At 25.4% G+C, this 12517-nt stretch overlaps 2 protein-coding genes across 5 annotated transcripts in view; one reads left to right on the top strand and one right to left on the bottom strand.

The window, feature by feature from the left end:
* LOC111617902 (metallophosphoesterase 1-like) overlaps nt 1-2980 on the bottom strand; it is a 42365-nt gene extending 39385 nt beyond the window's left edge. For 2 of the 4 annotated variants that reach the window (XM_023359259.1, XM_023359262.1), the window contains exon 1: nt 2428-2958. The gene's annotated coding sequence lies outside the window, so the exon portion shown is untranslated. Of the gene's footprint in view, nt 1-2427 lie in introns of all 4 variants that reach the window. The other 2 variants (XM_023359265.1, XM_023359263.1) reach the window with 2 other exon arrangements.
* Nucleotides 1-10974, top strand: part of LOC111617904 (uncharacterized protein KIAA0513-like) — a 32981-nt gene extending 22007 nt beyond the window's left edge. The window contains exons 2-8 of the mRNA XM_023359268.1: nt 721-1593; nt 3818-3911; nt 4755-4899; nt 4984-5128; nt 9033-9113; nt 10607-10701; nt 10784-10974. Of these exons, the coding sequence (XP_023215036.1) occupies nt 731-1593; nt 3818-3911; nt 4755-4899; nt 4984-5128; nt 9033-9113; nt 10607-10701; nt 10784-10833 (1473 nt within the window). The 5' untranslated portion in view covers nt 721-730 and the 3' untranslated portion in view covers nt 10834-10974. The remainder of the gene's footprint in view (nt 1-720; nt 1594-3817; nt 3912-4754; nt 4900-4983; nt 5129-9032; nt 9114-10606; nt 10702-10783) is intronic.
* The last annotated feature ends 1543 nt before the right edge of the window (nt 10975-12517 follow it).

The raw sequence follows: 12517 nt of genomic DNA, 5'->3' as shown, positions 1-12517 counted from the left end.
TAGAGAAACACATGAATAATCCCGCCAAGAAAGAGAGGAAGGAGCAATTAAATAATCAAAATTATAAAGGATTAAAAAATATATATATAAATGGGGAATATCGCACTTCTGACAATCGCTGCCAGTGTGTGAGCTAAATTTGGAGAATCCGTGCTTCTCGCATGGACAACTGAATGTGGCTAGCTCACGTGTCGGAAAACCATCTGATTTATTCGTGTACGCTCCAGACGAAAAAACAAAAAATATCGTGTATCCACAAATACTCCAATAAATAAATAGAATTGAAACGACACTTTGAAATGTTTTCCCGATGAAAATGAATAATAATAAGTTTCAATAAAAATGATAAAATGTAAATATTGAATTTTATCATAACAAGTTTGCTCGAATTTCCTTTCTTCTGAGATCGCAGCAATGCGCGACGGGTAAGCTAGTATATAATATATGATTACCTAACTGATGAGGGCCATTTAACATCAGGGACCAAAATACATTTTAGGAGTCATTTAAGGCAATAATGGTTTCAATTGTGTGATAACCCTTCAATAAAATTATATACTATGTATTTGTAGAAAGTATATTGTATATCATTAAAAAGTTTCTAAATTATATTTATATATAAATCAGTCTTAATTTGTAAATATTTTAATTTTTTTTCATGTAGGCCTAAATAAATAGTATTTTTCAAAGTTTTTAAATAGTAATTTTTAATTATTTCAGACATGCAAAAATGACTTGTCATACTAATAAAAAAGAAGATTTAAATATATTACAAGAAAAACCAACTTTGCCTGATTCAAGAAAGAGATCACATAGTTTTTTAAGTTCAGTATTTAATTCTGGAAATAATTCTGAATGTAATAAAGATATTCCAAATAAGAATTTTGATAGTTTTTGGAATTCTTCTGGAAAATCCTCCAAATTTTTCACTTCAGTTCTCAACACAAATCAAATATTAACTGGATTATCATCCAAACTTGAAGCTGCCTTAAATTTAAGTTTTGATGTTTTAGATTCTGACACGTCTTCCAGAAGTGCTAACACTTCAGCAAAAACTTCTCCTGTGCAGGATGTTTCCACCAGTGGCATCTCTTCAAGAAGATCAAGCCTACCATCAGGAAATTATTCAAAGGCAGCCAATACCTATTACTATGTTAAGCAGCATCGCCAGAGATCTGCAAGACGAAAAGACCGATCGGTATATGGGCAGCCTGAAATAGATCTAAAGAATACTGATTTGAAAGTACGTATTCAAAATGAATCATCTGAAGATTCTCTTCTTGCAGCAGACAGTGATCAAAGTTTAGGCAATAACAGTACACAATCATGTTCTAATAAACATGATCCTTTTTATGTTTTCCGCAATACTGATTCGGCCGGAGTAAGCAGTGAATCAGATGCTTGTGGACATAGTACAAGTCTTGATTCGTCGGATGCTGAATCAATTCCTGAAAGTAGAGATCTTGGACTTGGAAGATCAGGTTCAGGTGGATCCATACAATCTTGGAGCTCTAGTTGTGATAGCCAGTTAGACGAATTTAACCAGCTTGTCATTGAATTTATGAAATTATTTGTTCAGAAAATTTTCAATAGGTAAGAAGTTATTACAAAACTTTGCTTCTAGCCCTTGGTATAATTTAATTAATATAATAAGGTAAGAAATTGCTTAGATTATATGAAGTAAATGTTATTTAATTTTATAACTGAATTTGAAGTTTTGTTATTTACAGTATGCATTTTTTTTTATAAATGATTTTATTATTTATTTTGATATAATTGATCAAGTTTGATATGTATTTTACTGAAATTAATACATTTATCAAACTTTATTATATCCATATTTTATTTTTAAGATGTGTATGAAACTTTAATAAAAATTTTTATCTTTAATATTAACCATTCTTATCTAGAACTTATCTGAAAAATTAATTTGTTAGAGACATTTGAGATACTAATTATGAAATAATGTAGCAATTATGTTACTTATATTTAAACTTACATTGTGTAAAAAGTATATTAACATGAAGTTAACAAAAGAAAATGAAAAATTATGAATTATTTGTGAGGGTCACATGACTGGTGGTAGAGGTTATTATGTAATGGCAAATCACATGAGAGACTGATCATGCAGGATGTCCATGTTTTCTGATACCACCCAGGTTTTAATCTATACCCAGGTCATGAATATCTGCATGGGAACTTGGGGTAAGAGTATAGAGGAGAAATTAGAGAGGCCACTTGGAAGTGAATCACTCAGATATAATATTAGACAATAAAAGATTTATTCTAACATAAAATGCATAAACAAGAAAATAACAAAGAAAATAACATACTTACAGTCCTATCAATTGTTATATACTAAGGTTGTGACTAATTTCATCTAACAGAGAGAGAAAGTTTGCATTCAGTTTGTGAGATGATATTTACCTGCAATGCAAATGATCCCTGATAGGTGTCTTAGGAAGTCTTAGAGTCTCTGTTGGACACAGTATTCTTTTCACTCCCTTTTAAAGGTACTTCTTTCTGAAAGATAACACTACACAATCGTATGGTAATCATCTGTAGTAACTTGTAGGAAAGATCAGGAACTTATTCATTTTTGAAAGGATTTAGATGAACTCAAGCACAAAGACTAATGGATTAGCAAAAAAAAATGTATCTCCTGCAGTGAAAAAAAGAGGACTGATGAATGAACTGCCTTGACCTCCTTTGATTTTTTTTCTTTTACAATATATGATTTCCCTTTCCAACGTATCAGTATCTGACCAAATTTGGCAAGATTATATCTGATTTTTGATTATTATCCAATCCAAAATTTTAGCAAAAACTTCCTTGGATGAGTAGCACTCTCAGGAAGATGTATCATTTTTGAAGGAAATGAAATCAGAGATAAAATGTTATTTATTTCCCTATTTAAATTTGAAATTTCAAGTTTAGTTAAACTTTTTTCACAATTATTAAAATTCCTAATTCTACAAATTATTAAAAATAATGCCTCTGGATCATCACACTTTTGTTTGTCTAAAAAGTTCTCTAATATCAAAGGTCAGAAGCACTTGTGATTTTAATTTCTTGTACTTTATATTTTTGTATCATCAGGAGTGTGTTTAACAAAGTTTATTATGAAATAGTGTTGCATTTTGAAAAAAAAAGTAGAAAACAGTCAGTATTCATTATTGAAAATTAATTAAGAATTTAGATTAGTCTTCTAAACAGTTCAATTTTTGTGCTGTACAATTTTCAGATGTTCCTTTATTTATTGGTAATGGTAGTCTCTAATTTTCATACTTGAAGGGCTTGAAGAATAATTTTTATTTATTTATTTATTTTTTTTCTTGTTATTTAAAACCATTAATTCTTGTCAAGCATTTTTATTGAAATATTTATAAGTTTTTTCTTCTAAAAAATTAATAGAACTATCATGATTTACTCATTTTCTTTTTCTTTATTTCCTTAAATCTTAAATAATTTAGATTCTAGACTTTCATATTTATCTTTAATCTAGAGAAATCTGGCCCATCCCACTCCCTGAGCAGATTGGGTTTATGGACCTTTATATATATATTATTTACTTTATTAACAGAATTTATTGTCATATTCAATATTAAAAATACTGAATATTTCTTCTAAAGATTTATTTAATTTATGCTTTTTAAAAATATTTTTCTCTTAAATTGTATATAGAAATTTTTAAACTGTTGCTATAAGTGTTAGTTAATTTTAATGCATTATACTAGATATAATACAACTAAATTAAGTAGTTATGATTAAAATAATTATAGATTCTAATATATTAAGGTATTAATAATTTTCTTAGGAAAAGCATTACTTATGAAGAGAAAGCAAGATTTGGAGAACTTTCCCAGCATGAATTGGGTAGATTATGGTTTTCAAGATGTGTCAATGCACAGGTAATACTGTACAGTTAAATCTATAAAATTTATATGCTTTATCTTATGCTGTATGATTAGATAATGACTTAATATTGATAGAAATAAATACACATATATTGATAGATGTTATGTTTTTTTATTTTAAATGTAAATGAAAATATTTAATTTTTGTAAAAATTAAACTTGATTTTAAGTACCGCATATTTCTGCAGATAAGATGATAGTTGAATCATAAAAAAAGGCCCCAAAATCTAGGGTTATCTTATAGGACAGATAAAAAAAACTAGATTGAAATTTATATAAATTAAAACCATTATAAAATAAAACAAATCACTCACCAATGTATTTTAATAGCCCATATGACGTTTTTGTGAATAGTCATTATCCGAAAGCCCGAATCAGTGTGAATGTTTGCAATAATCACAAGGCAGTATTGTCAGAAGCAAGAAAATAAAATTTGTTTATTCGAAAAATTACAAATAGGACATAATTCCATATACACTATACAGTATTATTATCCAGATGCTGATCACTGATCTAAACTAAATTCATAGGTTGTTGATAGTTTGGGGATCATCTTATAGAACATATATATGCTAAAACTATAAAAATTTGACGAAAATTTATACCTCATCTTATCTGAAGGTTGTCTTTATCTGCGGAAATATATGGTAATTAAGTACATTATATATAGATAAATATTAATTTGCTTAATATTTATATCTGCATGATAAAAATTATGAATTTCTTAATTTAATTATTTTTTAAAGTTATTAAAATATTTATATGTTGATATTTGAATTATAAAATATTCATTATATCAATAATCAGTTTTTCTAATATTCCATTTGAAATTTATAGAGAGTAAATAACAAACAAGTGGATGAGTATACATTTTATTGCTTGGTTCAATACTTTGCAATTGTTTTATTTGAATGTGATTGTGCTGATGATTTCTCTCCAGCTAAGTCTCTCATGAATATGTGTTTTACATTTTTCTATGAAAGTAAGTACAGTATTTATTTATTTGAGTTTTGTAAATTGAATGAATGTTAAATTAAAAGTTTAAATTTTTTTTTTTAATATTTAGCTAAAGTAAATAGTTCTTCTGCCAAAAAAGAATATTTATTTACATATTTGAAAGAACAGCCTATTTGGCATTCTTTAAGATTTTGGAATGCAGCATTTTTTGATGCAGTCCAATGTGAAAGATCTCATAGAACTGTTCCAACAAGGTAATTTGAAATGATTAAAATTTCTCATACTATACTAATGATAAAACTTTTATCATCATATGTTTGTTCACATCAAATATACTAATGTATTTAGCTTTCAGTTTAAAGTAAATTGATGTGTAGTGAAGATGATATACTAGCCACTGTGATAACATAGTTGAACTAGTTTCTGAACTTTTACCAATGGGATTTTTATTAGAATGCTAATGTTTTTTATCTGGTTAAATGATCATCTTCATGTGCCAAAAGTCAAAAGTGGAGTGCTAGTGTGGGAAGGAAGGATTGTAAAATAAACAAACAGGGAAGGTGGATTACAATGGTGGTGGTTGTGTGGCAAAGGAGAGATTGCCAGGCAGGGAAGGGAGTCCTTGTATCTGCTGTTTATGCAGGTGTTGGTAACAAACTGGTGGTAAATTTCACACCATTCTATGATGCTGGTGTGGGAGAGATGAAAAACAGTTGGGATGATTTTAGCTGCCTGTGGTGCCAAAATTTTGTACCAGGAACTTGTGCATAGGAAAACAAAACTATAGCTGATATTAAAAGAAGGAAAAATAAAAGTTTTACAAATAAACTTTTTTATATTTATTTATAATAATAATTAATAATTTTTATAAGTTACTAATTCATTACATCAAGTTAAAAAAAATTTCTTTCCCATTTAAATAAAAAATCTTTATAGATTTTCAATTAACAATTATGTTAAAAACAGTTTAAAACAGATACACAATATTTTTTATATAAATAATTGATAATACTCATTTTATTATTAATGATAATGAAACAATAAAACCTACACAATTTTTTTAATGGTGTATGATGTTAACTATTACATGATCTCATTTCAAATGTTTCATTATGATTTAATAAGCTTAAAATTGTTTTTAATACAACTACAGTATTAAGAATGATAACATTTCAGTAATTACAGTATTTATTAGATTAAAATAAAATTTAGAATATTTCTTGATTAATCTATTACATAATACAGCTATCCCTTATATAACATGGTAGTTATGTCCTGAAAAAGTGCTGTGCTATGCAAATATGTTTTATACAAAACAAAGGACTAGTGAAAAACATAGGCTTAGGTTCTAAACGTTAATAAAAGTATACTACTATTTTTCATTACTAAAAGAAATATGTTTCTTGAATCAATCAATAATTAATTAACAATCATAATTAAAAGTACTACATTACACATTAATATTAATTTTAGTTAAATTACAAAGTGTCGTCATCTTTTGAGCTTTATTTTATTTTATTTTATTTTTATTGATCTTGATCGAAAATATCAGCAACATCTTCATTTTTTTATTTTTATCAAAAAAGTTTATGGATGACAAAATAAAAATATGTTATTAATTGAAAATTTATTTTAGCAGGTTGTGTTTGTTCAGTTGAGTAAGGAGCATTTTTTTCCTCCCTCAGAATTTGTGTTTGAATACTGAATTGTTAACGTTGGGAACAGTTCGAGATTCCACTGTATTTCATTCATCATTTTTTCAAATGATTACTTACCTACAGTTAAAAAAAAGTTTAATAAAACTTGCCTAAAAATGTTTAAATAAACTTTACTAACTACAAAGATTAATCTATAAGAACCAAACATGGTGACAGTCTTAAAGGCTAAAGTCTGAAAGCAATGACAACAACATTGGTTGGTAGGAAAGCTAGAACAAGGAAGAAAAATTTGCACAATTGATTTTCATTAAACCTGACAAAAGGCGCAAAACAAATTGTATACTTCAATATTCTAAAATCCATGGGCAAATTTGCGACAACATGCATGCTTACTTGAATAAAAAATCTATCAAACTGAGTTTGCAATTAAAAATTGTGAAATTTTATATGGAGGATTTCCCCAAATTTTTGAATTGTGTTAGTGAAACTGTGTTGTATGAGGGATATCTGTATATTTTTGACAAGACTATGTCTTGTTTATAAAATCGCACTGCTGTCAACGGCTGGACGCCTTAGAGGTATGAAGGAGTACATGTCAGGAGTTGCAATTTGGCACAGAGTATTTGGTGCTCAAATCATGTGCACATAAAAAACCAGACTTGTAGGTAGTCAGGGGACCAAGAACAGGGTCAAAATAAAATACAAAATGGTGCGACTGTTTCTACAAATACGCACAAGTGTGAGATTTGCACATGCATTGCTTGCACTCTCTAAGACATAGTCTCGTCCCAAGAATGGCTTTGCCATTTTACTTGTTATTTAGATAAAACTTATTTAACAAAAATTTTTCTTATTTTTGTATTTTAATTATTTTTAATTTAATTGCTTCTTGAAATTCAGAAGTAAATATTTAAAATGCTTCTTTTGAGAAATTTATTTATAAACTGAAAAACAAGTTTTTTTAAATTTAGTTTTTTACTTATGTTAATCCAGATTTTACATAAATAATTGCAAAAATCATTAAATAAGTATTTCTTGAAAATTATTTAAAACTAACATTTGTTTATAACTTTCTGTCTAGAATTAATTAATAAAATTTTTCCTATGCACTTAGTTTTCAAATAATCAATTTGAATATGATTTAAAAAAATCTATAAAAATAAAAATATTATGTGCATTTTAATAATAATTAAGATAATACTTCAATAATATTTAAATGTATGAGAAAATATGAAATTTCAGATTAGGAATAATCAATATGAAATCATTTAGTTTACAAAATAAATAGTTAATAATAAATTGAAAATGAATAAAACTAATAATAAATCATAAAATTTTAGAAATTAAAATAAATAATTATACCAAAAGAAAGTAAATCATTGATTTATTAACATTATGATAAATTAATCTATATTTATAATTTTAAACGTAATACAGGATTTTTATAAAGTCCAGTAAAACTTTGAAAACTTTATTACATGCAGACTACAAACAATATCACTTTCGTATACGTCATTAAACTGAAAAACTTTGAGATTCTCTCCATAATGTAGTGTTGTCTAAACACTAGATAAGTTGGAAAAAGGACATATGTCGCATGAAATGGTCACTGTGGTCATCCAATTTAACTGTAAGTGACTTTTTTCCCTTTGAGGATACATAAAAGATGTTTATGTATTGCCTTTGCTGTGTGTTGTAGAAGTACAGAGAATTCAAGAAGTAGCCACCATTATCACAGAGATTATGTTGGAAAGAGTAAGGCAAGGGTTGGATTACCATATGGACATCTGCTGCATTACACATGGTTACCATATCAAATCTCTATAATGTTATGTGATGGGCAAAAACTTTGAGAATTTCTTTTCAAAATGACTTGTATATGAATATAAAAGTGGTATCATTTGGGTAATGTCTATGGTAATAAATGTTTTAGCATTATCAGACATAAAAATCCTGTATACTAATGAAATGATGATGAATAATCATCATCTCTAATTCTGTTAAATATATTTCATTTTTGCTTTAAATAATTTGTTGATTTCCAATACAAATACATAAAACAAAATTATAAGCTAAATAATTTGAAATTATAATGGAGTTTAATTAAATAAGTAATTTTAATTAGTATATAGCAGGAGTTCCCAATCTGATTGCTAGCAATTCCTGAAAGGTCAATTGATTTATCATGTTGAGTTGATAAATTACTAGGACTCATTGGGGTTTTATTGGCAAATTTACATTTAATAACATAATATATAAGAATAACTGACATATCTTTATATTTCAGTAAAATAAAATACATAATTTTTAATTTTTATTCATGTTTAAGAAAAACATTATTATTAATTTCTATTTGATATTTTAAAGGGTATAAAAAGGGTAAGAAAATTAAATGTGGTTTTGAAAAGAATTTGATAAGCAAAGAAGGATGGGAATTCTTGGTATATAATATTAAATTAATATGATCTTATTTCTTAAAAATATAATTTTAAAAAATTAGGAAAGACTTCAGAAATTACAGTCCAGAAGAAATGAGTGATGAAAAGCAGTTTCAAGAAAATATAACTTTTGGCCAACTTGGGTAAATATTTTTTAAAAGTTATTTAAAAACTTTTAACTTACCATATTTTTTTCAACTTTTCTATATGTAGAAATGTTTGTAATTTAAAAACATTGTTATTGTTAAATAGGAAGTATGGTACACATGAAACTTTAATTATATACATTTACATTTGTGAAAGAATATGTGTAATTCTGAATATAATATCTTTACACTTATTATAAAGTTAATGTTTTTTATTACAATTTCTTGATGAGATGCAATTTTGTATCTTATAATCAAAACTTATCTAAAAATCAGTAATTTAAAAAAATTATTTTTCACTTTAGGTTAATTTTAATATATGTNAAATGTTATCATTTATATTAATACATAAAATCAATAGATTAATTCAAATTGGTTGTTGTTATGCAAATGTAAACATAATAAATATTTTGTTGAAAGTATGTTTATTTTGCATTCCACTAAATAATTGCATTCAAAACACAGTTTGAAGTAATTTTTTTCAAATCTCTTTAATTTTTAACTTATCAGGTTTGTGTACAGTACATGTGGAAGTAACTCAGACATCCCAATTTCCGCATTTTCTTCCTTTACAGGAAACCGAGCTCCTTATCACTACCGAATGCCTTTTGCAGTTGGACAGGAAAATGTCGGTCACTGACTTATTATTAGATTTTAAGTAGGATTAAATGCTTTAAATATAACATAACCATAAAATTTTTTAGTATTTTTTTTAGGTATAGATAGATAATGAAAAGCATTTTTAAGAATAAATTAAGTTTAAATGTTGCAAAATTTAATTTTTTAAAATCTTTTTAATTGAAAATAATAATGAGATGCAATTTTGTATCTTATAATCAAAACTTATCTAAAAATCAGTAATTTAAAAAAATTATTTTTCACTTTAGGTTAATTTTAATATATGTTCTAAACATTATCATATTTTGAGATTGTTAAATTTTAAAATCATAATCTTTTTTCCTCAGTTAATTATAAAATAAATTATTTAAATCCTCTCGAAACTAGAAGTTGTATTATAAATCTTATATCACAGTTTTGAATTTCAAACAAATTTCTTGTATAATATAAAACAACTTTGCCTAGTAAATTAAACCTAAAATAGTTTTGTATACAAATCTTGGAATAAAAATGAATAAACTGAGTTTATCATCAATAGAAAATCAAAAAAATTCATTAGTATTTTGTTCAATATAATATTAATACTGTTGCACAATTATTCTCAAACAATTTAGAATATTTTATAATTAAACATTTTTAATGCAGTAATCAAATAATTCAGTTATTATTAAAATTTTAAATTTGTGCTATTCAATATCACATGATGTGCATAATTTAGATAATATATATCTTCATGTCTTTGTGGATCTGGAGATGACATGAATCTTAGCACAGTATTGCTTACTTAACAAAAATGTACTTAATAATTTGTAAAATTAATCAGATGAAGTTATAATATTTGAATATTTATAAAAATTATCTTTATCTTTTAGTACTTTTACATATAATATGCATGCATTTGGTCTAAGTAAGAAGTTCTGCTTGCAGTTTCTTCATAAGCAATGCACAATAGCTAATCTTCCTAAAGGTACTTTTTCTCTTAATCTTTCAAAATAATTACCTTGTGCAAAATGTTTAATGTAATGTAATCTTTTTATTATTTATTACAGAACAAGTCCAGCTTTTAGAAGAAAACATTGAGCGAATTTATAGAGAATAATTGATATGTGCAGATGATTACTTCATTCTCATTTTTAGAAATATAGTCATAAATCATTAATACAATTGAAAAAAGAAAAGTACTGCATTTAATAACTAAATTTTAGAATAAACATGTATATTTTAAAACTTATTCTTGTGATCTCATGTGTTTAAAATTTTATTATATAAAAAATGATTATTTTTTCTAAATGTTTATGAATATTTTTAAATTTGGAAATTGATTCCTACAATTGAAATTTTTATTTCATTCATTGATTCTGTATTGTCCAGAATTTTTGTCATTATCAATGTCATAACATATGATTAAAAAACTTTGTTTATTCTTAGCACAAATGTTTAAGTTTTATTTTTAAGATATTTTATTATTCAAATTTTTATAATGTAATAATATATGTAACAATCAGAAAAATAAGCAATATCTTTCATGACTTATGTCAAAAATCATGGCAATATAGAAATAGTTTTTTCTTTAGAAATTAGTTTTTAAATTTAATAATTTTAAAAACTGTATACTAATGCACAATTAAACATTTAAAATTCTTCCAGCATCATTGCAATAATTGTTTACAAATGTTTATTTAAAAATGCATTTTTGCATTTTGAATTTTATTATAAGATTTTTTAAATCTTAATTTTATTATTAAGAACAGTTATGAAAATAATTTATGTTAAATATTGAAATGTAAAGTTTCATTGTTGCATTGTTGAATGAAGTTCACATATAGATATTATGTTTTTAACTATTGTTAAGTTAAAATTTCTAAGATTTTAATGAGTATTTAAGTATTTGTTATATTATTTCATATTAATGTATTGAATTAAAAAGCATTTCTGTTAATCATTAATGTACGTTGTGAAATTTGCATATAATATGGTTCATGTTTTTATATAGTTTATTATTTTATATCAGAGTTTCGAGTTTTAATTCATGGACAGATTGATAAGATTTATATATTTTTAAATATTAGTTAAGTTTGGTAGAATATTATTGTCACAAATGATGTTTTACTTGAAATTTTCTGCCATTGTGCCTAGAATTTGTAGTTCTTGTCATGTTAATTGTGTAATAACATTTAAAACTTGTTTAAATGTTTAGGGGAAAAAAATATATATGTGAAAGAGTTGTGAAATGCCATTTTCTAAAATGTTTAATAAATTGTACATAGAAAGTATAAGGATAAAAAATTGTATAAAATATCCAATGTTTCAACATTGATTGCAGTGTATATATCTGTTTAATTTGTATTAATATAAATGTTATCATTTATATTAATACATAAAATCAATAGATTAATTCAAATTGGTTGTTGTTATGCAAATGTAAACATAATAAATATTTTGTTGAAAGTATGTTTATTTTGCATTCCACTAAATAATTGCATTCAAAACACAGTTTGAAGTAATTTTTTTCAAATCTCTTTAATTTTTAACTTATCAGGTTTGTGTACAGTACATGTGGAAGTAACTCAGACATCCCAATTTCCGCATTTTCTTCCTTTACAGGAAACCGAGCTCCTTATCACTACCGAATGCCTTTTGCAGTTGGACAGGAAAATGTCGGTCACTGACTTATTATTAGATTTTAAGTAGGATTAAATGCTTTAAATATAACATAACCATAAAATTTTTTAGTATTTTTTTTAGGTATAGATAGATAATGAAAAGCATTTTTAAGAATAAAT

This window comes from Centruroides sculpturatus, unplaced genomic scaffold (assembly GCF_000671375.1).
Source record: "Centruroides sculpturatus isolate CEXI.00-Female unplaced genomic scaffold, Cexi_2.0 scaffold215, whole genome shotgun sequence".
NCBI lineage: Eukaryota > Metazoa > Arthropoda > Arachnida > Scorpiones > Buthidae > Centruroides > Centruroides sculpturatus.
Note: the sequence above shows the minus strand (reverse complement) of the source record. Positions and strands in the feature narration are given on the sequence as shown.